At 43.0% G+C, this 26,185-nt stretch overlaps 1 protein-coding gene across 1 annotated transcript in view; it reads left to right on the top strand.

Annotated features, from left to right (window-relative positions):
• BICRAL (BICRA like chromatin remodeling complex associated protein) overlaps positions 1-26,185 on the top strand; it is a 1,536,848-nt gene that overhangs the window by 701,659 nt on the left and 809,004 nt on the right. The window contains exons 5-6 of the mRNA XM_044061908.1: positions 23,302-23,350; positions 23,710-25,401. Of these exons, the coding sequence (XP_043917843.1) occupies positions 23,302-23,350; positions 23,710-25,401 (1,741 nt within the window). The remainder of the gene's footprint in view (positions 1-23,301; positions 23,351-23,709; positions 25,402-26,185) is intronic.

The following is a 26,185-nucleotide window of genomic DNA, read 5'->3' on the forward strand; positions in this document are numbered from 1 at the left end:
AGTAATGTATAAATGGGAGAGAGAGCATGTTTTCACCCACCCTCTTTTTAGGAAAGTTGTAGCCTATTATCGTTTTGTAGACGATATTTTATTAGTTTGGGAAGGCTCCATAGATGAATTTCAAGGCTTTAAGGACTTTCTTGAAACTACCACCACTTTCCTTAAATTTACAGCGGAGGTCTCTTTTGATTCAATAAATTTTCTGGATGTGTCCTTGGACATAAGGGATGGTAGATTAAACTCCACATTATTTAGAAAGAGTTGTTGGAGGAATACCATATTACGCTACGACAGCATGCACCCACGTCATGTATATAAAGGCATAATTAAAAGTCAATTTATCAGGCTTTCGAAGATTTGTAAAGATCCAATAGACTTGGTTCTAGAGGCTGATAAGATGGAACAGTTATTCTTAGATAGACAATATGATGCAAACTTAGTGAGAAGAATTAGGGTACAAGTGCTAAAAGATGTCCAGTTACCAGTATATAGTACGCATGTATATCCTTATAATAAAGGCTTTGATAAACCTTTTCTACCTCCAAATAGATTGAGTTTTGTTACAACTTTTACCAACGATAGTAGTAGTATTAGAGAGATTGTAAGTAACAACTGGAAGGTGCTAATGACAGATACCTTCACACAACAATTGGTAGGGAAAGTCCCACATTTTACATATAGGAATAATAAGAACTTGAAAAGACTCCTTTGTGATAGGTCAACTTTCACAACAGTGAAACCGAATGTAACTCTCAGTTTTGGTACCTTTCCCTGCCTACACTGTAATTATTGTAAATACATCACTAAGGAACAAATTTACACACATCCAGAAATCAAGTATACCTTTAGACCAAGGTTTTCAGCTACCTGTGATAGCACAGGTTTAATTTATTTAGCGACGTGTGAACATTGCCCTGCATTTTACATAGGTCTTACGAAACGTAAACTAAAAAACAGGATCTATAATCACACCTATGATATTAAGAAGTCTAATGAACTAAATGCTTTGGCAAAGCATGTGATTTGCTTTCCAAGTCATTCCTTTGTGTTTAGGGTGCTTGAAATTGCAGAACCTAGTGCTAGAGGTGGAGATTATCAGAATTTATTAGAACTTAAGGAATTAAAATGGATTTTGAGGTTAAGAGGACACTACCCCCCAGGTCTAAATATATATATATGTCCATTAAACCTTACCTCAATGCACGCAGATGACTATTAAGAAATATTCCTTTTCACCCATATCCATGTTTTGTATTTGTGTCCAAGCACTTTTGTGCATAATGTTCCTTCCATTTCCCTCCCCCCCTCCCCTTCCCTTGTCCCCTTTTTTGATACATGCACTTTTCATTCTTATCAGATTTTGTAAATAGCATCTTATTCAGGTTTTAGGTTTCATACACATATCCATTCTTTTGCTGATGCATTTTGTCTTTTGTAATACATGTGTTGTTTTATGAACGGGTTCTATTTGCATTTTGTAAAAGTGCTTATCTGATTTTGATATAACAGCTTTTAAATTGTTTACTTAGCTAATGTACCATATATTTTTCTTTTGGTTATCTGTATACATAATTGTTTTGTGATAAGTTTAACATAGAGAGAAATTATGATTATGTTTTATTACAAGTATAGATGTTTTAAGTCCTGAGTGAATAAGTGTATACACCATTTAGATGTGTGCTTTAAATTTTACCTGTTTTTATTTATATATCTATTTTAGTGTATGACTTTAAAATTTGAGTCTTCTTGCACTAGGGCTTTTAAGCATTTTTAAATTGATTAATTGTTCACCAGCCCAGGACAATTATTAGACTTTGTATTATTATATAAGAGCAACTAGTTTTGCTAGTTTTTTATGGTCTGAAGAAGCGTGCTGAAAGGTACGCGAAAGCGCTCACCTAATAAATTTCTACTTCTTTTTTGGTCGTGCTGAGTCCGAAGTTTTTTATTCTGTTATACTTTCTCAGTATATCTTTGTTGTACCTATAATTTCTTTCCCGAATCCCTCCCCTTCCTTTCAGAAAACTCGTTTTAGTTAGAGAGCTTTCCCCTCCCCCTTCACTTTCTTCACGTAGGTAGCCGTTTAAATTAGATGCTAACCCTTTCTTTTTTCTCTTCAAAAAAAAAAAATTTATATTTACTTAGTTTAGTTTTATTTGCTGTGGGTAGCATAGAATATTGTTAGTATTTCTTTTGGCTGTTTTTTGGGTGTGGTAACTTTAGTGTGTGTGTGAGTTATTATCTCCTATTTTTTGTGTATTGTTCTTGGTGTTCCACCTTTTTTTCAGGGATGTCCAAGGATACCAAGGTGTCCGGATTCAAGAAGTGTGACTCATGCTGTCAGAAGATGTCTCTGACAGATGGTCACACTTCTTGTGTCTGTTGTCTGGGCGCCATGCACCTGCAGGACTCTTGTTCAGTTTATCATGCTTTCAACCCAAGAGTCCTGCAGGAGCGTAAAAATATGTTAATCCTACGGGGTTTACTTAAGCAGGATTCTCTGGCTAAGGCTCAGCCCGTGAAGTCCTCTAAGCCACCTAAATCTTCGGCTCCCAGTTTGGAGCCGTCGTTGGGTGAAGCTGTTCCTTCTGCCTCGGTTCCGGCCAGAACCAATGTGCCTGCCTCCCAGTCGGTCCCGACTCACACTTCGGAGCCATCGGGGAGTCAAAAGAGATCTAGGTCTCCCTCCCTGGAGTCGATACGCTCAGCTCCAAGGTCTCCTCTGCTCCAATCGGAGCACAGTCATCGGTCCTCCCACTCTTCTCGGTCCTCAAGGCTTTCAGATCACAACGTGGAGAGAGTGGCCAGTAGGCTGTTGAAATCGCAGGCCCTAGCAAAAATGTTGTCCAGCCCCCCTCATCAGGTGTCGGCTCCGTCCATGTCTGCAGTTATTCCTCCTCTGACTCCTCCCATGAGCTCGGAGCCAGAGTTCGTTGGGGTTCGAGTCTTGGAACCGTCGGCACCGATACCTTCTCCTTCGGTTCCGTCGTCGGCTCCTATCACTTCCTTGGTACCGTCCTTAGAAGGGTCTGGGCGCCGAGACTCCCTCGTCGGCTCCGAGGGGGCAAGTGGCATCGGTCCCTTGTCCGACCCCGTTCTCCCCCTCGGAGCTTCGGCGCAGGTGAGCTCTGCTCCTACATCGGCTTCGGAGCCATCCCCCTCAGTGCAGAGAGGGATTCCGATCTCTTCGGAACTGGAGCCTTCTCGGTATCCGAGCAGGGATGGCTTTGAGGTCATGAGGAGTGTGCTGGCCCCTGAGTCAGCCCCACGATCATCCCCATCGGCTCCTCCCCCTATGGTGCCTGCGCCTGCCTCTGCCCCACCTCCAGACCCCAAGCATGGGGAATCAACGCTCCAGGGCACCCCCTTGGGTGTATCTTCCTCTTCCGAGGCCTCCCCTGATCATTCAGAGGAGCCACCTTGTAAGAGGAAATGCAAGAGGAAGCATGTTGACTCCCCTGAGTCTGTCACATCAGATACCGACTTAGAGGATTCAGAAGGGTCCCTGAGATCCCCCTCTGAAGATGTCTCCTTCTCAGACATCCTTGAGGTGCTTAGGCAGAGGTGGAACTAGACTACCCTAAGCCCTTCCGAGGATGAATCGGTATTCCTGGATGCATTTAGATCCCGACTTTCCACTTCCTGGGTGTCTCCGCCTTTTGACCCACTGATGTCGGTGGTGGCTCGGAAGGTGTGGTCAGCTCCAGACACAGTGGAACTGACCCCCAGAAGACCCACTAAATTCATAACTGCACCACAGGATAAACAGTTTTTGACCAAAGGTGTTCCCGTTGATGCCATGGTGGTAGTGGCGGCCACAAAGAAGGAGTTGGCTGAAACTTCTTCATCTGTCCATTTCCCTAATAAGGAGTCCAGGATGATGGACAGGTATGGGAAGCAGATGTTCTCTTCAGCGACCTTTTCCATGAGGTCTCTGAATTATTTGTGTCACTTTACCCGTCTTCAAAGGGATCTCTTTAAAGAGCTTGGAGATACCCTCCAACATTCATCAGCTGAGGGGGCCCAGGCTAAGGCAGCCTCCCAGCCGGCGACTCTTAATTCAGTGGTGAACTTCTCCACGAGGCTCATTTCTTATGCAGCCGATGGTGCGAGTAGAGCCGCAGGCACAGACGTTGCCCTAAGGAGGCACGCTTGGATACAGCTATGTAACTTTGCGGAACCTTTCAGAGCGTCTTTCACCAACACCCTCTTTGATGGTTCCTCTCTTTTTGGATCACAGGTGAAGGACACCCTTACCAGGTGTGAGCAGGAAGACAAGACTCTCTCTGCCGTGGGAGTCTGTTTTTCCACTCCTTCCAGACCATATCCCAAGGGTCAGAAGAGTGAAAAGATGTGGTTCCGGAAATCCCAGGGAGTCTTGCTGGACACACGTGGTGAGTTCCCATCCAGGGGCAGAGGAGGGAACAATAATAGATGCCGCCCTCGTGGCAAAGGGGGTCTGCAAAACCAGGGCAGCAGAGAATCCTTCTCTGAGAAGCCCTTCCAGCATCCCTGAAGGGTTGCCCGGCTGCCTACCTCTGGAGGCAGTCGGGGGAAGATTATCGCTGTACCCAAGAGCCTGGCAAGACATAACAGAAGACAAATGGGTACAGTCTGTTATATCCGGAGGCTACATAATTCCCTTTGTTCGCACTCCCTTAGTGTTAATCAAGTCCCTTCCAGATGTTCCACCCAATCTAAGGGATCAAGCAGTTCAAGAAGTTTCAGAATTGCTAAGAAAAAGGGCCATCCAGCAAGTCCCAGCAGACCAGCAAGGATCCGGAATTTACTCGAGGTTCTTTTTGTTACCAAAAAAGACAGGGGACTGGAGACCCATTGTGGATCTCAGCAGACTGAACAGGTCTGTACAAAGAATGAAGATTCAGATGGTCACGCTACAGTCCATTTTACCCTTTCTGGGTCAGGACAATTGGATGTGCTCTATAGATCTTCAGGATGTGTACTACCACATCAAAATGGACAGACGCTCCAGAAGATTCCTTCGCTTCCGGCTGGGTGCCAGCCATTATCAGTTCAGAGCTGGGCCCTTTGGTCTCACCACAGCCCCCAGGGGGTTCAACAAATGTATGGCAGTAGTTACCGCTCACCTGAAACGGCAAGGATTCCAGGTGTTTCCATATCTAGACGACTGGCTCCTCACTGCTACCACCAGGCATCACCTTCTGCGAGCCAGAGACTACACTATCGAGACTTGCTCCAGATTAGGTATCTCAATAAATTTCAAAAATTCTGCATTGTCGCCCTGTCATTCTATCACCTTTATAGGCAAAAATTTAAATACAAAAGACATGTCAGCGAGCCTTCCACCAGACAGGGTATTAGTGATTCGCCAACATGTACAGGTCTTATTAGCATGCAAAAGAATTCAAGCCAGGTTCGTCCTCCAAACTCTGGGTCTCATGGCAGCAGCAATCATACTTGTTCCTCTAGCTCGTTTTCACATGAGGATTCTCCAGTGGCTTCTTTTCACCCAATGGTCCTTCCAGCAGCTTCCCATGTCTCACATGATTATGATCACAGAAGCATGCAAAAAGCACCTTGCGTGGTGGATGGTCTCCACATCAGTGCCCTGGGGCAGACCATTTGTACTTCCCCCTCCAGTTGCTACGGTGACCACGGACGCCTCCCTGATCGGGTGGGGGGGCATTATCAGGGCAGAACAGTCCAAGGCACCTGGCAACCTCACAAGTACCATCTGCATATAAACATCTTGGAGATGAGGGCCGTGCTTTTAGCGTTGCAAGCTCTTCAGGACTCTCTTCCTACCGGGACCATTGCAATTCAAATGGACAATATGTCAGTAGTGTGGTACATCAACAAGCAGGGCAGAATCAAGTCCTACCCCCTATGTCGAGAAGCACTCAGACTCTGACAGTGGGCGCTCTCTTCCCAACGGTTTCTGATCGCAATGCACATCCCTGGGAGGTCCAACGTCATAGCAGACAGGCTGAGCAGAGCAATTCTCATGCCTCACGAGTGGTCTCTGAATCAAGTAGTTGCAGACCATATATTCCGCAAATGGGGCCAACCTTGCTGCAACCTTTTTGCCACCCCCTTCTACAGCAAGTGCAGCAATTTCTTCTCTCTCCTTCCACTTCCCGGACATTCCCCCAGAGACGCTCTAGTCCACGATTGGCCTCAGGGACTTCTTTATGCATTCCCTCCATTTCCCCTAATTCCAAAGCTAATACAGAAAGCTACCGTTAATACAGAAAGCTACTGTATTGGGCTGCAAAATGATTCTAATTGCTCCTTACTGGCCTCGACAAATATGGTTCCCGTTCCTGCATCATCATCTTCTCGAGCAGCCTTGGACTCTGGACCTAGTTCCAGACCTTCTGATCCATCAATCGGGTGGGCTGCACCAATCCCTGCAATCTCTCCAGCTCACTGCTTGGTTGCTCCACTTCCAACTTTAGTCAGGCTTCCTGATATCTCCCCCTCTGTGCGCAAAATTATTTTATCATCGCACAAGTCTACGACTAGAAAAACTTACGCTAGTAAGTGGAAACGTTTTTCTTCCTGGGCAGAGGCTAAGAGTATAGATCCCTTTTCAGCCCCTGTACACCACATTTTGGAATTTCTTGCGGAACTCTTTCATGCTGGGTCCGCTTCCACTACAATTAGAGTTCAGTTAGCTGCAATTTCAAATTTTCACATTGGCCTGTTGGAAAATAATATCATGTCTCATAAGCTATGTAAAGCCTTTCTCAAAGGGACCACTCTGCTCAGGCCTCCAGTGAGAGATCCTCCACCTCCGTGGGATCTAAATTTGATTTTAGCTTCTCTAATTTTGACCCCCTTCGAACCTGCAGCATCTTGTTCCTTGAAGTTTTTATCTTGGAAAACCCTCTTTCTGGTAGCTATTACTTCAGCCAGAAGAGTTTCGGAACTTCAGGCTCTTTTTACCCGTCCTCCATACCTAGTGTTCCACAATGACAGGGTTGCTCTCAGGACTAATCCTTCCTTCCTTCCTAAGGTCTCTTCAGAGAATAACTTGAATCAGTCCATAGACCTTCCTGTGTTTTTTCCCAACCACTCCCAACAGGGCAGAATATAAATTGCATCAGTTAGATGTTCACAGGCAACTACGCTTTTATTTGCATAGAACTAAGGACATCAGGAAATCGGACCAACTTTTCCTTTCTTATGCTGAGGGTAAACAAGGTCTTCCAGTCTCAAAAGTAACCTTGTCCAGGTGGTTGACTTCTATCATCAAATTTATCTATCAACTGAGGAATAAAGAATTGCCTGTTAAACCAAAAGGTCACTCCACCAGAGCTTTAGCCACTTCTGTGGCCTTTCAGGCTAGGTTGCCCATGGAATCTATTTTTGCTGCGGCTACGTGGGCCAACCCACATACTTTCATTTTGCATTATAAGTTGGATGTGGTTTCCAGGAGCAGAGCTGATTTTGGTTCCACTGTTCTGAAGAGTTTGTTCCGATGAGCCACCCAGGATTTTAGGTGCTAGGGAAGCTGTCCCAACCAACAAGAGTGAAGGCGAGATAGACAACTTAACATAAAGAAGTTATGTACCTACCATAATGTTCCATGTTAGTTGTCTTCTTCTCGCCTTCTTTCTTGCGTCCCACCCTCCATCCCCCTAATCTAGTAGACAGAGAAGAGTTCTTTATGTTTTTTTCACTGGCTGAGTCTTCTCTGGCTATTCTTTTCTGCCTAGTAGCCTCTCTGGTAGGTTTTATACATTCCAGGATAGGATCCTTTCCTTATTATGTCTGCAGTTAGACTTACCAAATGAGATCTGGGTATCTAGTGCCAGGCATCATGGGATATGGGGTGGCCTCGAGCCAGTAAACAGCTCTCCAGCTTTTGAAGATGGCCAAGTCGGCTCCGAACCCAACCAGCAAGAAAGAAGGCGAGAAGAAGACAACTAACATGGAACGTTATGGTAGGTACATAACTTATTTTTATAAACATTACTTTAACAGTTTCAGCTTTTGCAACAAGCTTAACCTATTAGCCAAATTTCATATGCTTAATGCAACCACTTTGTGTTGACCTGCTAACATACTGATTTCTTTTGGCAAGAGCACTCTGCCTAGAAAAGTGCAATACTTGTTTTGGCAGATATTTTTGGCTTACATCGATTAGTCATTCTTCAGATAATCAGTTTGTTTTGGCATATCTACAGACACAAGTGTAGTGGTTCAGGAAGTAGTGTACGTGTGATGTTATAACCTTTCTATACTGAATGAGGAAATGCAGTTAAACTTGCTTAGGTATTTCCAAATTTCATCTATTCTAACTGTAGATGAGCATGTAGCCATAATCACAGTGCTTGGGAGTCATGTAAATGTGGAGAAGGAAGTGGTACAGGGCTGCTAAATCTAGAAAGATAGGTATGTTTGCATTATTTAACATTTGAGGGGGAAAGTGGAAATATCTAAAATGTGGAAACTGATAGGGAGGGTAGGTAAGGTTAATGAGGGAGAGAAATGAGAGAGGAATCAGGAAAGTGCCTGAAGCAATCTGGTCATACCTCGCAACTTCTTACTTCAACAAATTTGGACAAAGCCTAAACTTATGGGGGGGACAAAGGACCAAAAATAGGAACAGATTTTAAATATTGCTCTTATAACCTTAAAAAGTTAGTATAGTAACAGGATTTGTGTTAGCATGCATTTTCTGAAGGATGTGAAGTCTGGAACTGAAATGTATGTCATTTAGTGACTTCAATCATCAGACATTTGGCAGAAAACCACAAATTTTATGAGGAACTGACCAAAAATATGAAATGAAAATCTGGGCAGTTCAGAGGTACGAATTTGGTATAGTAGGGCACTGGAGGTTAGTACAATTTAAGAAATGCTTTTTATACATTTATGGGTGGGTAGAGGGTGACAAATTAGTTGTGTTATAGTATAGTTGGTATATTTGTGATGATGAATGGGAAGAGGGGGAGTGGAGCATAAATGTTAGTCAGTTATTTGGTACATGGGTTAAATTATGTTGAGTAGGTGTTTTGATTGTTTATGAAGCAGAATGTATTAGCATAGAAATCCTAATTTAACACTTAGAGATTTTAAAGTAATTATGATGCTTTGTTAATGAATCTGTCAGGTATTACAACATTTCTTTATAGCAATTTTTTACTTAAATAACTTTGCTATAAAGTTCTTGTTTTGTATGTTTATTTGACATTTGTTAACGGGTTAGTCAAACTGGGCAAATAGCCCTTTTTCAGTAGAGACCTGAGTAGAAAAGCTCCAGCATATTACAAATACAATGTAAAATATAATAATCTTTACAATAACAAAGAATCAGAGAGTAAAAATTAATTACAATCGAATAGCATACTAGAAATTAACACTGATTGCATTCAAGGTTGTCAGGCATACTATAGAAAAAAACATGTATGTAGTATTAACCCACAGATGTTCTTCGTGTTTCACTGTTGCAATGATCATCTGTGGGTTATCCGTGCTGTGGTAGCCCTCGGCCGGCCCGAATACCAGAGTCAATGTTTTTCTAGGTTGGCTGCAGCTGTCTGTAGTCTGATGTCAGGTCGTCAGTGCTATAAAGCAAGGCAGCCGACGTCATTACATCAGTCTTTCTTGCCGTGGAGCCCGTAGCAGAAGCGGTTCGCACGAGTACCGGTCGGTTGCTACCAGAAGTTGAATTTTCAGCTGAAAACGTCTAAAGCTAAGTACCTCGTTGGGGATCCTTTTTTCTTGCACTAACCAATGTCTGAAAAAGTTAACAATTGTCTCGCCTGTGGAAAGCAGATCCCACACCGAGACTTCCATTCTTACTGCGTCACTTGTTTAGGCCCAGACCATGATGCCCCCCTGTTGCTGGTTCTGTGCCCTCTTTAATTCGAGAACCATTTGCCGTAGAGCTCTTTTGTAGATGGTTATTTTCATGTTCTGTCTTCGCATTCTGATATAGCATCTGTCAGCCAACAATCTGTGGACATTCTGAAAAAACGTAGAGATAAAGATAGAGACAGACCACACAAGGCTAAGCCTTCTGATGATGCTACTGCTAAGCAGGTCATCAGTTCTCCGGAATTCAGTGAAGCGCTTTCACAGACCCTGATGCCCGATTCGATATCTACGCAGGCTTCTACCAAGACCCTTTCGGAGTCCAGTATGCCACAGAAATCTTCTTCGTCTTCTGAGCCTTTGGCTGTCTCTGTCTCGGTTGGGTCTGTAGCCACGATGCAGGCACTGGCTTCCGAGGAGGCCTTTCGCACTACCGAATCTAGACAGAAACCAACGGCTTCTCTTCCGACTACCATTTCTGTCACTGACAGCCTCTCTTCTGACTACCATTTCTCTCAGACCGATGGATTCTCTCAGGCCTAGAAGTCAGGCCACTCCTAGGAAATCTGCTTCTAGCCACCATCTTGCTACTGCTCCACCACCCCACCATCTTGCTACTGCTCCACCACCTCAAGCACAAATGCTGAAAATGGCGGAGGATCTCATCTCCCTTATCAGGGGTAGTCAGGCCACAACTTCTAAAAGGAAAAGGCACCCTTCTCCAAAAATAATGACCGAACAGGATTCTGAGGAATCTGACTATTCAGGTTTCAAAGAGGAACAGCATCCCTTAACTGCTTATGAGAATTCAGATGGAGAGGAATCGATCCCTTCTGCCTACCCTCTAGAGGACCTTTACTTTGGGGAAAACCTTCACTCCCTCAGGTAACATTTCCAATGGGAATCCCAAGACTTCCCACAGTCTAAGAAAAGGCTTAGAGAATTTCTTGACCTGCCCCAGCACAGACCCCCTGGCCATCCCCCCTATTTTAGAAGTGGTGGATGATGTTTTCCATGAATCCAGGTTAGCCCCTGATGCCCTCCCTCCTATTCCAAGTAAACCTGACAGGTATTGCAGAGTACTGGATTCTCACAAATACCTGTACAGGAATCCTGCTGCAGACCCAGAGATCATTACACAGGGACGAAAATGAGCTAAGACTAGTTTGGCCAAGAATCCCCTTCCTTCTAACAAAGACTCCAGAGCTCTGGACAGATGGGGTAAAAAGTATACACCTCTGCAACCTTAGCTATCGGAGCATTCAATTGTCAGTTCCATATGTTAAAATATCAACAACACACTTTGGAACTACTAAGACAGAAAATTGCTACCTTTCCTGACTTTGCCAATTCAAAAGAGTTTGATTTACTGCACTCTGCTTGTCAAGTGTCCAAACACTCATTACATTGCGGATATGATGCCCTAGAAGCCTCTAGCAGGGCAGCAGTGACAGGATCTGTCATTAGGAGACATGCATGGCTGAAGGAACAACCTCTCCCTGATCATGTCAAGTCTAAACTTATTGATGCACCCCTAGATAGGAAGTGCTTGTTTGGGGAAAAAGCAGAAGAGATGCTTAAAACAATGGATGACAAAGCAAAATCTATGCAAACAGTAAAAGATTTCTTTCAGGAACTTTCCCTCTAAGCACTGGGCCTTCCCTGCACTGAGCAGACAGGGCCAAGGTAAGCCCTGCAGGGACAGACCATCCAGGCCCCTATCCCAGGGCCAGCAGAGAAGCAAACAATGGACCACTTCCATCTCTAAGGCAGGGAGTTCTAAGCCAACCTTCTATGGCAAGCACTCACAATGACTCCCTCTCCTCCCTCTGCCCTCCCTTCACTCATCAAAAACTAGGAGGGAAGGATCTCCCTCTTCAAAAACAATTGGCTTTCTGTAACAAAGGACCAGTGGGTTGTAAAGATAGTTTTTCAGGGATACAAATTCTCTTTCAGCGAACTCCCAGTTCCAAGAAGGTACCTGGACTTACCTCCAAACCAGTGGGCAGAGGCATTGAAACAGGTACATACTCTCATATCCCAGGGGGCAGTAGAACCTGTCCCCTCAGATCAAACAGGCAAAGGATTTTATTCCCGACTATTCCTTGTTCTCAGAAAAGAGGGCACTTGGCACCCCATCCTGGATCTCTCCATTCTGAACACCTCCCTGGTGGTCCCCAGATTCAAAATGCTAACTTTGCAGCAGCTGCTGCCTATGCTAAAAAAAATGCCTGGCTAATGACCCTAGACCTAAAAAATGCCTACCTTCACATCTCCATCAGGGAATCATGCAGGAAATTCCTGCACTTCAGAGCAGGCTCACAACACTTGCAGTCCTCCGCGCTGCCCTTAAATGCTTTGCCTCGGCCATAGCATTCTGCAGACAAAGAAATATACAGATTTACCCTTGCCTGGATGACTGCTTCATTCAGGCAGAGTGCAAAGAAAATCTGCTCCAAGACCCTTTCTTTGTCAAATCACTCCTAACTTCCTTAGTGTTCGCCATAAACGAGAAGAAATCGAAGCAAAACCGCACCAGGAGGATAATTTTCTTGGGAGCTTTGCTAGACACAGCATCCCAGATGGCCTTCCTATCCCCAAAAAAGCAGAGCTTCCTGACTCTCTAGTTTACCCAGCTGGCTTCCAGAAGTCACTTCACTGCGAGGAAGTTCCTGAAAGCCCAGATACATGGCATCCTGCATCCTTCTCATTCCTCTGGCCAGGCTTCACATGAGGAAACTAGTGGTATCTAAAGGACCTTTGGTGCCAGCACTCTCAGTCCCTAGAGACCTCTCTCCCTCTGATCCCATGTATAAGGGCAGAGTTTCTCTGGTGGGCAGAGGGCTGTACCAGGAACAAGGGGTCTTCACTTCATCCTCTGCCCTACCAGCCAGACCATCACCACCGATGCCTCAGACATTGCTAGGGGCACTCACCTAGCAGGCAGGTGCACCCAAGGTCTTTTGGATGCCCAGCAACTTCAGTTGCACATCAATCAGAAAGAAATGATGGCAGTACAAAAGGCTCTGACATCTTTCAAACCCCATCTCAGGCCAGGAGCTCTTCTTATAAAAACAGACAACATCACAGTAGTGTGGTATATCAACAAACAGGGGGGTCCCAGTCTTCCCCCTGTGCAGGTTAGCCATGAGCCTCTGGCTTACAGCCACCTCCATGGGTCTACACCTAATTGCCCAATACCTACTCTGCGTCAACAACACCCTGGAAGACCACCTAAGCAAAAACTTACTGGACCCCCACAAATGGCAGCTCCACAGGGAAATCTTTCTGCAAATCACTCAGGAGTGGGGGACTCTGGAAGTGGATCTCTTTGCCTTGCACATCAACCATCAGCTGCAAAAGTTCTGTACCAGGGAGTATCATCTCCTAGCGGGCAAGGTGGATGCCTCGACCTTCCCCTGGAACTCCCTCTTTGTGTACGCCCCTTATTCCCCAAGGTACTGATCAGAATAAGGGAAGAGAGACCAAAGGCCATCCTCACTGCTCCAGACTGGCCCAGACAGCATTGGTACTCCTTACTAAGCAGCCTGACCTTACAGCCCCCCAAGCAGCTTCTCCTGATCTCAGACCTCTTGACCCAGGAGAGGGGGAAGATACTGCACCCAGACTTACAGACTCTCAATCTTTCAGCATGGCTTATACGTTATAAACTAACAAGCAGTCCCTGTTAAGCAAATAGGTCCTAGACATCATCACAGAGGCCAGAAGGCTCAGCACCAGAAAATCATTCACAGGAAAATGGAAAAGATTCTGCTCCTGGAGCCAGTCCAAAGGGGGCCTGTACCTTCCAGCCCCCTTATCTTGGATTACCTAGCCGAGTTGCTCAATAGTGGCCTCTCTTTCTCCTCCATTAAAATCCATGCCTCAGCCATTTCTGCCCATTTCATTTCAGATCCACCCCCTCTTCTCTCATCCTTTGATTAAGCAATTCCTCAGAGGGGCTTCTAATATCAGACCTCCCAGAAGGCCTCCCATGCCACCCTGGGACCTGAATTATGTTCTAGAAAAACTAACCTTACCTCCTTTCGAACCTGCTGCTTCTACAGAATTGAAATACCTCTCCTGGAAGACTGCCTTTCTAATAGCTATTACCTCAACCAGAAGGGTATCAGAGCTTCAGGTTCTCATGGCTGTTGAGCCCTTCATCATTTTCCATGCAGGCAGAGTCTCCCTGAGGACTAACCCGGACTTTATGCCCAAGGTGGTATCTGATGTGACCATCAACCAGGCCATACACCTACCCACCTTCTTTTCCAACCCTCAAAACAAGGGGGAATGGATTCTACACTCGCAAGACATGCACAGACAACTCAGATACCATCTGGACCGCACTAAACCTTTTCAGAAAAATATACCAACTTCTTGTCAGCTTTGCCCCTGGGGCAGAGGGGAAGCCCATTTCCAAACAAACCATTTCCAAATGGATATCACACTGTATCCATTTTTGCTACAGACTACATGGGAAACCCCCCCAAGTCTATCCGTACCCATTCCACTAGAGCAGCCTCCACTTCCACAGCCTTCCTCAGGGGAGTCCCCACCAGGGACATCTTGGAAGCTGCCATCTGGACCTCTGTCCATACCTTTACAAAGCATTATCACCTACCTCTTTTTTCTAACTCTAAGGCAGAGTTTGCCTCTGCAGTGCTGCAGGGCCTGCTGACCCATGCCTAGGGCACTAACCTTTCCTTCCACCTCTCTCCTCAGCTTTGGGAATTCTCCCACAGGTGATGACTGCAACAGTGAAACACAAAGAACATAGTACAATTGTGTACACTTACCATAAATGTAGATGTGTGAGTGTATTCACTGTTGCAGTCCTGGTTTCCCTCCCTCCATCCCCCATATAGCATTTTCCCCTAGGGGAAACATAAGCTTCCCACAGTGGCTTTTGGCCACCAGGACCACTTTTCCTTATTTCCTTGTGCTTCTGACTGGTTAGGGCAAGAAAAACTGATGTAATGACGTTGACTGCCATGTTTTTTAGCACTGACGACCTGACAGACTACAGGCGATTGCAGCCAACGCAAAAAAATTGACTCTGGTATTCGGGCCGGCCGAGGGCTACCACAGTAGGGATAACCAACAGGTGATGACTGCAACAGTGAATACACTCGAACATCTACATTTATGGTAAGTGTACACAACTGTACTTTATGAGAGAACACAGGATGAAAATAAGGAGATTAAGTTGGTGTGGGGCAAGGGCAGTGCCAAGATTTAAGCAGGTTATCTTTTAAAAGATTTTGAAGCTATAGGTGTTAGAGATAGTTTTTAAGCATAGTTGAAGTTTATTCCATGCATTAGCGACTGAGCAATTGTAGAGAAGTTTACCTATATTTTTATTAGGCTTGTGAATTTCTAAGAGGTGTTGATCAGTGCTTTGGAGAGTACGTTTTGGTATGTAGGGAGAGATTAGGGTAGAGAGAGTGAGACAGGTGGAGGGTTTGTATAGGATGGAGTGAGTGAGGTGGAGCTGAGAAAGGAGTTGTTGCTGGACTTCAAGCCACTGCAGGTTTTTTAATGCTATGGTGGAAGCGGTAGGGAAGATTGGCAGCAAATCTAGCAGTGTTATTATAAGTAATTTCAGGTTTCACTGATAGATTGAATTGTATGTTAGTGAGGATAGGTGCTGTGTACAGTAGGTTGAGCAATAGGAAGGCCTGAGCTAGAGAACACTTAGCTTAATTAGTGAGATATTTTTTGTGCCTATATAACATCCCTAGTTTTTGCTGGGTCTTTTTGATAGTCTGTTGAATGTGGATGTGATGCCTCAGCAATGGCCCAGTAATCAAGGCGCCTCAATGCTCACAACCGGCCACCTTTAGAGGCCGTACACACTGGGAGGATAAGTGCACACACAGTAAAGTGCAATTTCCCTTAAGAGCACACAGAGACCACAGTCAGTGTGGGGCTGGTTTCCCCCTCTTTCTCCAGAACCCCAGTAATACTCCACACTGGCACAGCTATAGGGTTGAGATCTCAGCTGAGTGGTAAAGCCAAAACCTCCAACACCCTTTCTGTCCAACCAGTGCTTCGTGTCCCTGCCCAAGTAGCTAAAACACACACACACACACACACACACACACACACACACACACACACACACACACACACACACACACACACACACTCTTTGAGGTTTGATTTATATATAAACACACACACACTCCTGGGAAAGGCTGGCACAGGTTTACTAGCTATGCCCCCTTCTGCCCAGACTATAAGGTAGTTTCCACTGCCACCAACCACTCTTATCGTGTACTTTTAAGCCCTTAAAGGGTGTCCAGTCCTGCTGTGCAATGTTACTATTAACCCAATCGGCAGTCTGACCAAGCAAGGCTATTGGAGTAACCTGTACAGTGTCACCAGATAGATATGAAAGTAATCTAAGAGCTTAAATATGTCTCACAAATAGCCACAAAGATAGGTTTAAATATATTTAATAGTAAATCATAAAAGAACAACACAATACTCAGTACACAAATACAGTTACTTCAGAGTTCAAAATCACAGGAAGTATTTAAAACAAAATTGTAGGACAGTCTCAAATAAATAAAGAAAACATCTAAACTAACCTTTAACATATTCCTCACTATATCTAAAAGAGTTACTATGCCCTAAAAAAACTTAGAGCAAGGCAAGTGCAGATGTGATGAAGAGTGGATGTTCTTGCTAGATCCAAGACAAAATGCAAAATGTGCAGTCTCTCTGAGAGAGTTCTTAAATTAATATCAAATATTACTGCTGGGTTAGCTTGGATGATATCACTTTTTGTCACCTGACTTAAGTTCCCAAGCTAAACCCCCCTCCCCCCATTGTAGCATTTGACATCTCCTTATGAAAAATGTTTAGCCTTCGGATATTTGCAGTTGCTAGAAGACATAAAACAATTGCAAAACAACGCAGAAGGTACCCTAGTTCTAGACATACTGTCTCCTTTCTGCATTGAAACTAACTTTTATAGCACAATCGTAAAACAATTTAATTTCAACTTATTTTCTTGAAGTTTTGCAAATTAACTCTGCATGTTCCAGTTTCTACTATTTGCACAGGTATATAGTTTATAAACATTTCTGTTCTTTTCCAGTAGGGTACACTGTGGACACATCCTTGAAGCTCAGTACGGTACAAACCCTGTTCAACACACACTTCTGTATGAATCATATTAGTATTCACAAATGACATAGAATTATTTACAAAATTCCAGATAGCTGGGCTGGCAGTGTGACAGTGGATATCAAATTTTAGTTGGTCATTGATAGTTAGTCCAAGCAGTTTTGTATGAGGATCGACAGAGATAATGGTGTTATTTAGAGAGGTGACAGTGAAAGTATTTTTGTGTTGATGTAGAGATTTTGGGAGGAAGAGGAGAAGTTTGGTTTTCTTAGGGTTGAGTAGGAGTTGATTACCGGTTAGCCATTGTTCTACTGAGAGGAGTGATTATTGGGTAAGGGTAAGAAGGTGGGGGAGATTGTCAGAATATGATATCATTGTAGAATCATCTGAGTATTAAATTTAAGAGGAATGAGGGCAGGATGTGTAGAGATTATTAGTGAAGATGTGAAAAAGCAGCAGTCCAAGAATGGAACCCTGAGGCACCCCTGTTGGAACAGGGAGGAAGGGGGGAGGCAGAGAGCCATCTGACAGACTGCAATCAGTTAGAAAGGTAGCTGGAGAACCATTGAAGTGTGAAGTTGGAGAGGTTAAGCTAGTTAATATAGATAGAAGTAGTTTGTGGGAAACAGTGTCACAGGCTTTAGAGAGGTAAAGGAAAACACAGGAGAATAGCTTGTTGTCACAAGATTTTGCAGTGGTCTTTGTGAAAGAAATGAGTGCAGTAGATGTGCTGTGATGGGGTGAAAACCTTGTTGTGTCTGGGTTAAGAATATTCCTGTATAAGATGATTGAGGAGTTGCTTATGAATGTGTTTTTATAGTATTGTTGATGGGGGGGGGGATAGTATTACAATAGGTCTGAAATTGGAGGAGTCAGAAGAGTTACCACCTTTGTGAAGGGGTATGACATATAATTTTTTCCAGATTTCACGAACTGTATGGCTCTATTGATTACTAGATAGATAGTAATAGATTTAGCAGCAAGTTTGAGGAAAAGTGGTAAATTGTCATTGGAAGGTGAGCATGGTTTAAGTTTATTGAGAATTGACCTAATATATGGTGCAGGGGAGGGCTTAAGGAAGAAGAGGGGAGTGTGGGTAGAAGGAGTGGGGTCGGTAGTGGGGTGGGAGGTATTGTCTTTTTTTAGTTAAATTTTGAATTGAGTCAATGAAGAAGAAATCATGAAAGGTGACTGTATCCAAGGTGGAGCTATTGGGCAGGGGTTAGGAGTAGAAGGACTGCCTGGATGTAGTAGCTTGTTGACAGTATGCCAAAAATTTGTGGGGGGGGGGTTGGAGTGGAGATTATTTAGCTGCTTTTGGTAGAAATTTTTTTATCAAGGTCAACCTGCTTCTTGGGAAGATTCCTGAGTTCCTTGTAAGTTTGGAGATGAGTAGGAGATTCAGCTTTTTTCCATTTTTTCCAGGCACTGTCTGATGAGCATAAGAGTACAAGTTGATTGTGTTAACCAAGGTGCAAAGCTGGATTTAATTCTAATTTTTCTGGTGGGGTCCAGGGAGTTTAGAGTTTTAAGGGAAGTGTTGTTGAAATTGCTGATAGCCACTTTGAGTGGGAGTGCATGGAGGAAGGACCAATTTATTGAGGAGAGCAAATTGTTGAAAGTGTCAGGGTTAAAGTTAGTCATTTTGTGACAGTCTTTACATTGGTGGAATTTGTACAGTTGGAGGGTTCATCTTTGAACACAGGTGGGAAGGTGGTCACTAAGGGTATCAGGCAGAGTGGTGGCATTGTGGTATAGGTTTGGGTTAGAGGAGGGGATTCAATCAAGTGTGGTGCCAATATTGTGTTTATTCAGACATGTGGGGGGAAGAGATTAGTTAGGAGAAACCATACAGGTTAATGCTACTGTTTGGAGAGTAAGACAGTAATGCATTCCAGTCTATGTTAATGTCACCCAGTATAATGGTTTCATAAGTAATAGTTTCTGAGATCCAGGAGATAAAGTGTTCAAGAGTAGGGATGCTGTTAGCAGGTTTTTATGGTTGTTTAGTTTATACTTTACAATGAAGATTTCTGCTGGGTGGAAGTAAGGAGTAGTGGATAGAGGGCAGAGGGAAAGTTGTTCTGAGTATAAAATAGGTACATCTCCCCCTTTTTTCTTAAGCCTGTCCTGGTGGATAATGTTGTAGCCAGGGGAAATGATTTTGTTGTCAGATATGTGAGGTTATAGCCAGGTTTTAGAGAGGATGAGAATACTGGGGGTGTGGAGAGAGATCAGAAATAAAGAGAAGTGACTTTATTTGTTATACTTTGTATATTCACTGATAGTATAGATAGGTTTTTGGAGGATGTGGGGGAGAAAGTTTGTGTAGGGGTGGTAGGCGAGGAGATGGGAGTTAGTTTAGGGGTAACCAAGGAAATGTGGGTGTCATCGGCATGAATATGGGGTGAAGAGCTGGGGACTGGACCTGAGTTGGGATGAATATCACCAGAGAGCTGTAAGTTTACCAAGGATGGTTTATGTGAGTTTGAGTTGAGTTAGATAAAGTGATATTTAGGCTTGATCTTAGTAGAGGGAGAAGGGAATTGAAATAGTTAAAATTTATGCAGAGTGCTCTCATAGTAATTGAAGAGCAAAGGTACAGTAGTCAAATTGATTGAGTTTGTACATCAATATGTGCATAGGAGAGTGTTGCTGAAAGGTAGATGTTAAGTTAAGTGGCAATGATAGGAGGTAGTGATAATGAAAATAAGAAGGGAGGTGGTGTTTAGGAGAAGTAGTAGCATGTTGTATGGTAAGGTAAATGCAGAAGGAGGAATGGTTATGGTGAGAAAGTGAAGTAGAAAAAGTATAATTATCAAGGGAGGGGAAAGAGTGTTAGAGAAGTTATAGGTAGGTGTGGAAGTGATTAAGATTCAATTGGGAGGAGTAATTATATTCAGAAAGAAAGAGAAGAAGTGGGCAGAGTGGGTTGGATCTAGCTAATGGAGGGGCTTATAGAAATAGAGGAAGCGAGTTAAGGTTGGTGGAAAGGAGGAAGTTGGCACTTGGGGTGTGTGGCTAATGTAGCTAAAATATAAATGGTAGGGAAGTAGGGTGGGTGGGTGTGAATTGGGGTAGGGTAGGGGAGAGGCATGAACTCGAGCAAAGAGAAGGCTGTACCATGAGGCGGATTAATCAGTTGAAACCGCAGAGCCAGTCAGCCACTGCGAGAGGCACAGGTCAGTGAGGACTTTAATCTAATATGAAATTGAGGGATTCCAAAGAATAAAATATTAAAACTGAGAGGAGAAACATAACAGAATTAGGTTACTAATTATTGCTAAATATTTGGATTAAGTTGCAGTTTTAATATAAGTATAAGGCAGTAGAAAGGAAATAGCCTGACAGTCCGGGGGGGGGTGCTAGAAAGACACCACCCAGGTAGGGGGAAAGCTAGAAAGACACCACCCAGGTAGTATGCACGCCGCTAATGCCAGCACAACTCTACAGACTGAATAAAAAAAAACTGCAGTGTCTGCACACAGAATAGTAGTTTAGACATACATTCAGTCATGAATCAGGGAGCCTTCAATTCTCAACATTAGTGAGCTCTTTAAACTTTATTTACTAGTGAACCTGCAGAGGAGGGAGGACCATCCAGGAACACGGAACAGGATGGGATGAAAAATGCTCGTTCAGGACGCAGCAGCCCAGGTGAGTTGTTAAAGTTGCTGGTGCCTTGGGTAGTAGTCAGTTTCCAAGAGGAGCATGTTTGTAATTCTACATTCATGATTTGTAACTCTTAATAGAATCAGTAGTGATGCATTAGCCTGTTTAGGCTGAGAGTTTTTAGGGTTGCCACGTATTCAAATGCCCAAATTGGGAATTTTTTTTTTATGAAAACATGATTTTGCAGTACAAAGTCAAAGTAAACTCTGTTGTTATCTAGAACTACACACGTGTAGCCTAAACAAAATTTCATGCATCAGCTCAATTCTTGAGATTACAAAGGAAAGTGAAACAACACATACAAGTACAGGAATAAACATAACTAACAAATACAATACTACTCCCAATACATGGAAGAAAGAGCGGAGACATTTTCCAACACTCGTGTACAAAAAGAATACCCTCCCCGGAGTTAAATTAACTCCCCTATTTAAAGTAAAACAAAACACACTACAGATTGAAATTCTTAAGTTGTTTGTCTAATATTGCACTTGAATACGTTAAATAATGCTGACTAAAAATTTAATAAATAAATATTGCACTTATTTGGAATATATGTACGTATGTATTGCACAAATAAATAAAAATTGAGGTATGTGTCAAGACCCCCTGGGACTAGTGCCGGAATTCAGAAGTCTAATCACTGCTGGGTAGAAACGGTTAGTGAATCTTGTAGTCCTGCAATGGATGCTGCGATATCTCCTGCCTGATGCCAGATGCTTAAACAGTCCATGCGCAGGATGCATGTTGTTCTGTATTATTTTGGTGGCCTTTCAGATGCTTCTTGCAGAATAAAGATGTTGTATCGATGGAAGACTGGAACCTCTGTTAACTTTTCTGCAACCCTCACCACTCTTTGTAGCGCCTTCTTTTCTGTAACTGTGTACAAATCATAACCTTTAAATTGCTCCCTTTTGTGGAGTTTGAGCTGTTTCATGTCATAATGAGTTGTTTGCAGATAAAAAAAATGTTTTATGCAGCTCTTTGAATAAACCTGAGAAATGTATTTGCTCTAAAATCTCAGGACATTACCCAAATAAGGACTGTCCTGTGTAAAGAGGGGCAGATGGTTATGCTGGAGATTATAGATATAATTCACATGGGCCTCAGCACCCCTGGCAGGAAGTATCAGATGAGGGGGAGGGCAACTAATGGCAACAGAGCAAGAAGAGTATCTGGGAGTACTGATTGCTCCTGGACTGGACCAGCAGAAGCAGAGTGAGGAGGCAAAAGCTGCTAGCAGGATGTTGGGATGTGTCCTCAAGGATTTTAAGTCCAAAACAAAGATTTAATGCTTCTGTAACGCTGGCCGCTGTCAGGCCACACCTTCAGTTCTTTTTACTGTTCTGGATGTTGTTCAAGCAGAGGTGTATCAGGCTGCAGGAAGGAGCCCAGTGGCAAACTACCAGAAGTGGGCATGGGTTAGAGGGTAAATTGTATGACCAGAGATTAGAGGAGCTAAGGTTCTTCTTACTGGATACCAGAAGAGACTGGGAACTTGGTGCGAGTATTTAAGACCTTGGCAGGGAACTGTGAAGGTTTGGCCTTGAATAAGAAAAAACAAGTGTGGGGGGGGGGGACATGCAGGAGATTGTAGGGACCACCTATTTATTCCTTGGAGTTGCAAAATCACTTCTTCACTGAGAGGGTTATCAGCCTGTTGAATACCAGACTAGATAATGACAAATGAATTTACAAAGCCACTTGAGAGCATGGAACAGTTGAAGAAGAGGTGAAGGGAAAGATGGGAAAGGAGGGTGAAGTATAATATTGAATACACTTCTGTCATTAAGTAAACAGTGTAATACTATTGCTAGAATGAAAAAATGACATGCATAAATTGCATAAATAATTCTTTATGTAGTGTAAGTTCTGCCTGTACTCTATCTTTTTCAGAGCATAGCCTATTTATTCCTGTTTGATTTGATATGACTTTATGGTGGCTTACTTTTCTGGTTAGATATTTTATTTATTTAACATTTGTTTACTGGGAAAGTCCGACTTGAAACTAAACCAATTTTCACCAGGGGTGAAATGCTTCAGATGCATATCTTTGTAATGTGGGAGGAAACCGGAGCACCTGGAGGAAACCCGCACAGACACAGGGAGGGCATGCAGACTCTGCACAGAAGACACCCCAGCCAAGAATCGAACCAGAGAACCTCTTGCTGTGAGGCAACAAGACAACCGCTGCACCACTGCACTGTCTAGATCTGCTAGAAATGTTTTCTGGTAGTAGTACTTTTTTGGAGGGGGTGGTACTTTTTTATCCATTCTACTTAATGTTATTGTTTTTGTTTTTACAATTACTACCTGGAACGATTCAGTCTGTTTTTTATCAAGTAGTCTAAAATTAAACATTATAGGTGTAGTTTTATAGTGGCATAATGCATAAGCTTTGCCTTACTCATTATACTGAGGATTCTGGGTTAGCATATGGTAGACTGATCTGTAATTTTTCATTATTTAAGGCAGCCTGGAATGTGATCATCAGTCTGGCATTCATAAATACTGTTTTGTTGTTGGGACACTGTTACCTTGCTGATGGCTTTTCCTATCTTATAAGTTACACTAAATTGATTAGAAACTATTTTGTTTTTGTACTTTTCCACTTGGCATATATTAATTTTGTGTAGCTTTGAGAAGAGCATTTTAGTGAATATGTATATTTTTTTATTGCAGAGAACCACCCGCATTAAATTACTTTCTGCACAGATCTGGCAGTAAATTAGTGAGTATTATTTTCTACTTTTCTTTTTGTTTGGGGGGGGGGCTTTCTAAGATTCATCTCTCTTTTGCTTTTGAAATATGTTTACATAGTATTTGTTTATTTGAGAATGAATTGAATAATGTGGGATTTTCTGTGGCCATCCCTAACTCAGTTTTCGGTAACAACATTGTAAGTAGCATAATATTAAAATGATTACTGTCTCTTAAGAGCAGTTGCATAGTAATTTGTTTGCTTAGTATGAGTTGTGTTTGTCTGCAGCAGTCTACACTTAATCATTTTGGTAGTGACCAAATTTTCAACACCTGAGTGATGTGATATACCTTAAATATTTTACTAATTATGTGTTTATTTTCCTTTAGATCACTGATTCTAAGCCATCCAGTAAGAGTTTAGATAATCATCTTGGAGAAATATCCAGTGATGAACTGTGTTTACCAACCAGCCTGCAGTTTCTTGAAGATGAATTGGATTCTTCCTCTCCTTTGCAAGAACTTGTTGAAGACCAGCCATTTGATATTCTTCAGAAATCCTTGCAGGAGGCTAATATCACAGAGCAAACTTTGGCAGAAGAAGCATATTTGGATGCCAGCTCAGGTTCAAGTCAGCAGTGTGCACAAGCCTCACTTCATTCATCACCATCGTCAGTGTCATCATTTACTCAGGGTTCTAATGTTTCTAATTACTCAGGACAGAGCTTACAACCTGTAGGTGTCGGTCATGTTCCTGTTGTGCAACAGGCACTTGATACATCCTTTGGAAGCAGTTCAGTTAATGTACAGCAGAGTTTCATGCAAGTGGGTGTAAACAGTGTTACCACACAGCAGTTATCAAACAGCAGTCAGATTGGTGGTAGCCCTGGCCAAATACAGTTACTTGGTTCAGTTAGCACTCAGCCTTCCATGATGACTATCAATCATCTTGATGGATCTCATATTATTTTAAAAGGGAATGGACAGCAGCGACCTGCAAACATGAGTGGTGGATTATTGGTCCAAAGGCAGTCACCTAGTGGCAACTCTTTATATGGTGGCCATAATCCCAATCTATTGACACAGAGTGTAGGTAGTCATTTTAGTAACTGTAATGTTGCAGCCTCTCTACCTGTTCACAACATTATTATACAAAGAAGCCCCAATCCCGCAAAAGTTCCCATTAATATTCAACCAAAGCCTAATCAAGTGGGTCATCAGGCTATTTATAGCACCCAGGGAATGCAGCAGCATCATGTACGACATGGAGTTCCTTATCCCCAATCCAATTCTCAGAATTCAACACTGGGCCACCAGATGACCGTCAGCATTGTTAATCAGCAGAACATGAGAAAATCTGCTGCCCCTCAATCAGTGAATCCTTCAGGAAGTGGCATTGTTATTCATTCACCTATGGGACAGCCTCATGCACCTCAAAACCGTTTTTTTCTGCCAACAAATCTGTCTGTGAATTCCAACTCTCTTCATCATGTACAGACCATAAATGGACAGATTCTTCATAATCCACGTGCTCACATGATGACTGGGCAGGCACCTTCTGAACATGTGATAGTGAACCAGAATTCTACAAGTATGGTGATGGCAAATCAGTCATATTCAGGACAAATACTTACCACTCAGAACACTGCTGTGCAGTTGGTATCTGGCCAAGCATTTACTGCATCAGGAGGACAAGTGCTAGTAAACCATGGAACATCTCAGACTGTTGCTGGACAGGTACAGCAAATATCACCAACTGTATTACATTTATCTCCTAGTCAAGGCAGCATTACTCATGCTAAGTCAGGTTTTGCTACAGTGCATGCTGGACAACCTGTTTCTCAGGTTATGCCACTGCAGAACCAGTATGCTGTGATGGATACTTCTAGCACAGCATGCCCTAATATGGGACAAACTGTTCAGCCTGTTTTATCTGGAGCCAGCATTAGTGGAGTTCAGCACTCACAACAAATCCAAGCCCAAGTTACTGTTAGTTCTACTCACTGTCTTCCTGATTCTTCATTGAGAATCACAGCTACTTACAGTCAGGCAGCAACACAGCAACCATTTGCCTCTCCTCAGGTAAAATGCTTTTGATACTATGAAATGGTACAAAACATAACACATTTGCTAGTCAATACAGAATTTATTTTATTAGAATGAACTTTAACATTGTTTATGTGGTCTGAATTGCAGCTATTATTTTCTTTGATTTTCTTGTAGTTTTTAAAACTCAGCAAGCCAGCTAACATAGATTCAGAGGTAAAGTGTATACTGTAGTTTGAGATTGGTGTTGCAGCAGGTACTAAGACTCGGTCACCACCTTAGTCTAATACCTTGACATCAGGTGCCATATACCTGCACTCTGTATAAACTGATCCTTGCATGCTGTCTTGTTCTTTACTGCTTTTGGATTAAGTCTGACATGTTTTCTTTAATTGCTAGTGTTTCAAATGAGGAACAGCATTTCTGTCATAATTTTAATGACTACTATCTTCTGATTACAGCTTGAAATGTGCTATAAATAACTTCACCCAAGGCAGCCAAATCCCCATAAAGATTCATAGTCCAGTTGTTTTGTGTATTCAAAACTTTGCACAAGTAAGGCATAAATGTATTGAAAATCTGAAAAGCAGACCTCTGGGGTGGAATTGTCAAATCAGTAAGTTGTAAAATACGAATGAAATGATACACAGTTTTAATAAGTAGGCCTAACCCAGATAACTATTTCATCTGATGTTGTTAACCTTCATTCATTCATGAAGGATGGGTTTCGGTTCCGTCCTCAGAACTGACTCGGCCGATATCCAAGCTTGCGCCAGCCAAAATCTCTCGAGCTAAGATTACTCATAGTGCCCCTCTCCTG

The sequence above is a fragment of the Protopterus annectens genome, chromosome 1.part0 (assembly GCF_019279795.1).
Source record: "Protopterus annectens isolate FY-2018-M chromosome 1.part0, PAN1.0, whole genome shotgun sequence".
NCBI classification, from domain to species: Eukaryota; Metazoa; Chordata; order Ceratodontiformes; family Protopteridae; genus Protopterus; species Protopterus annectens.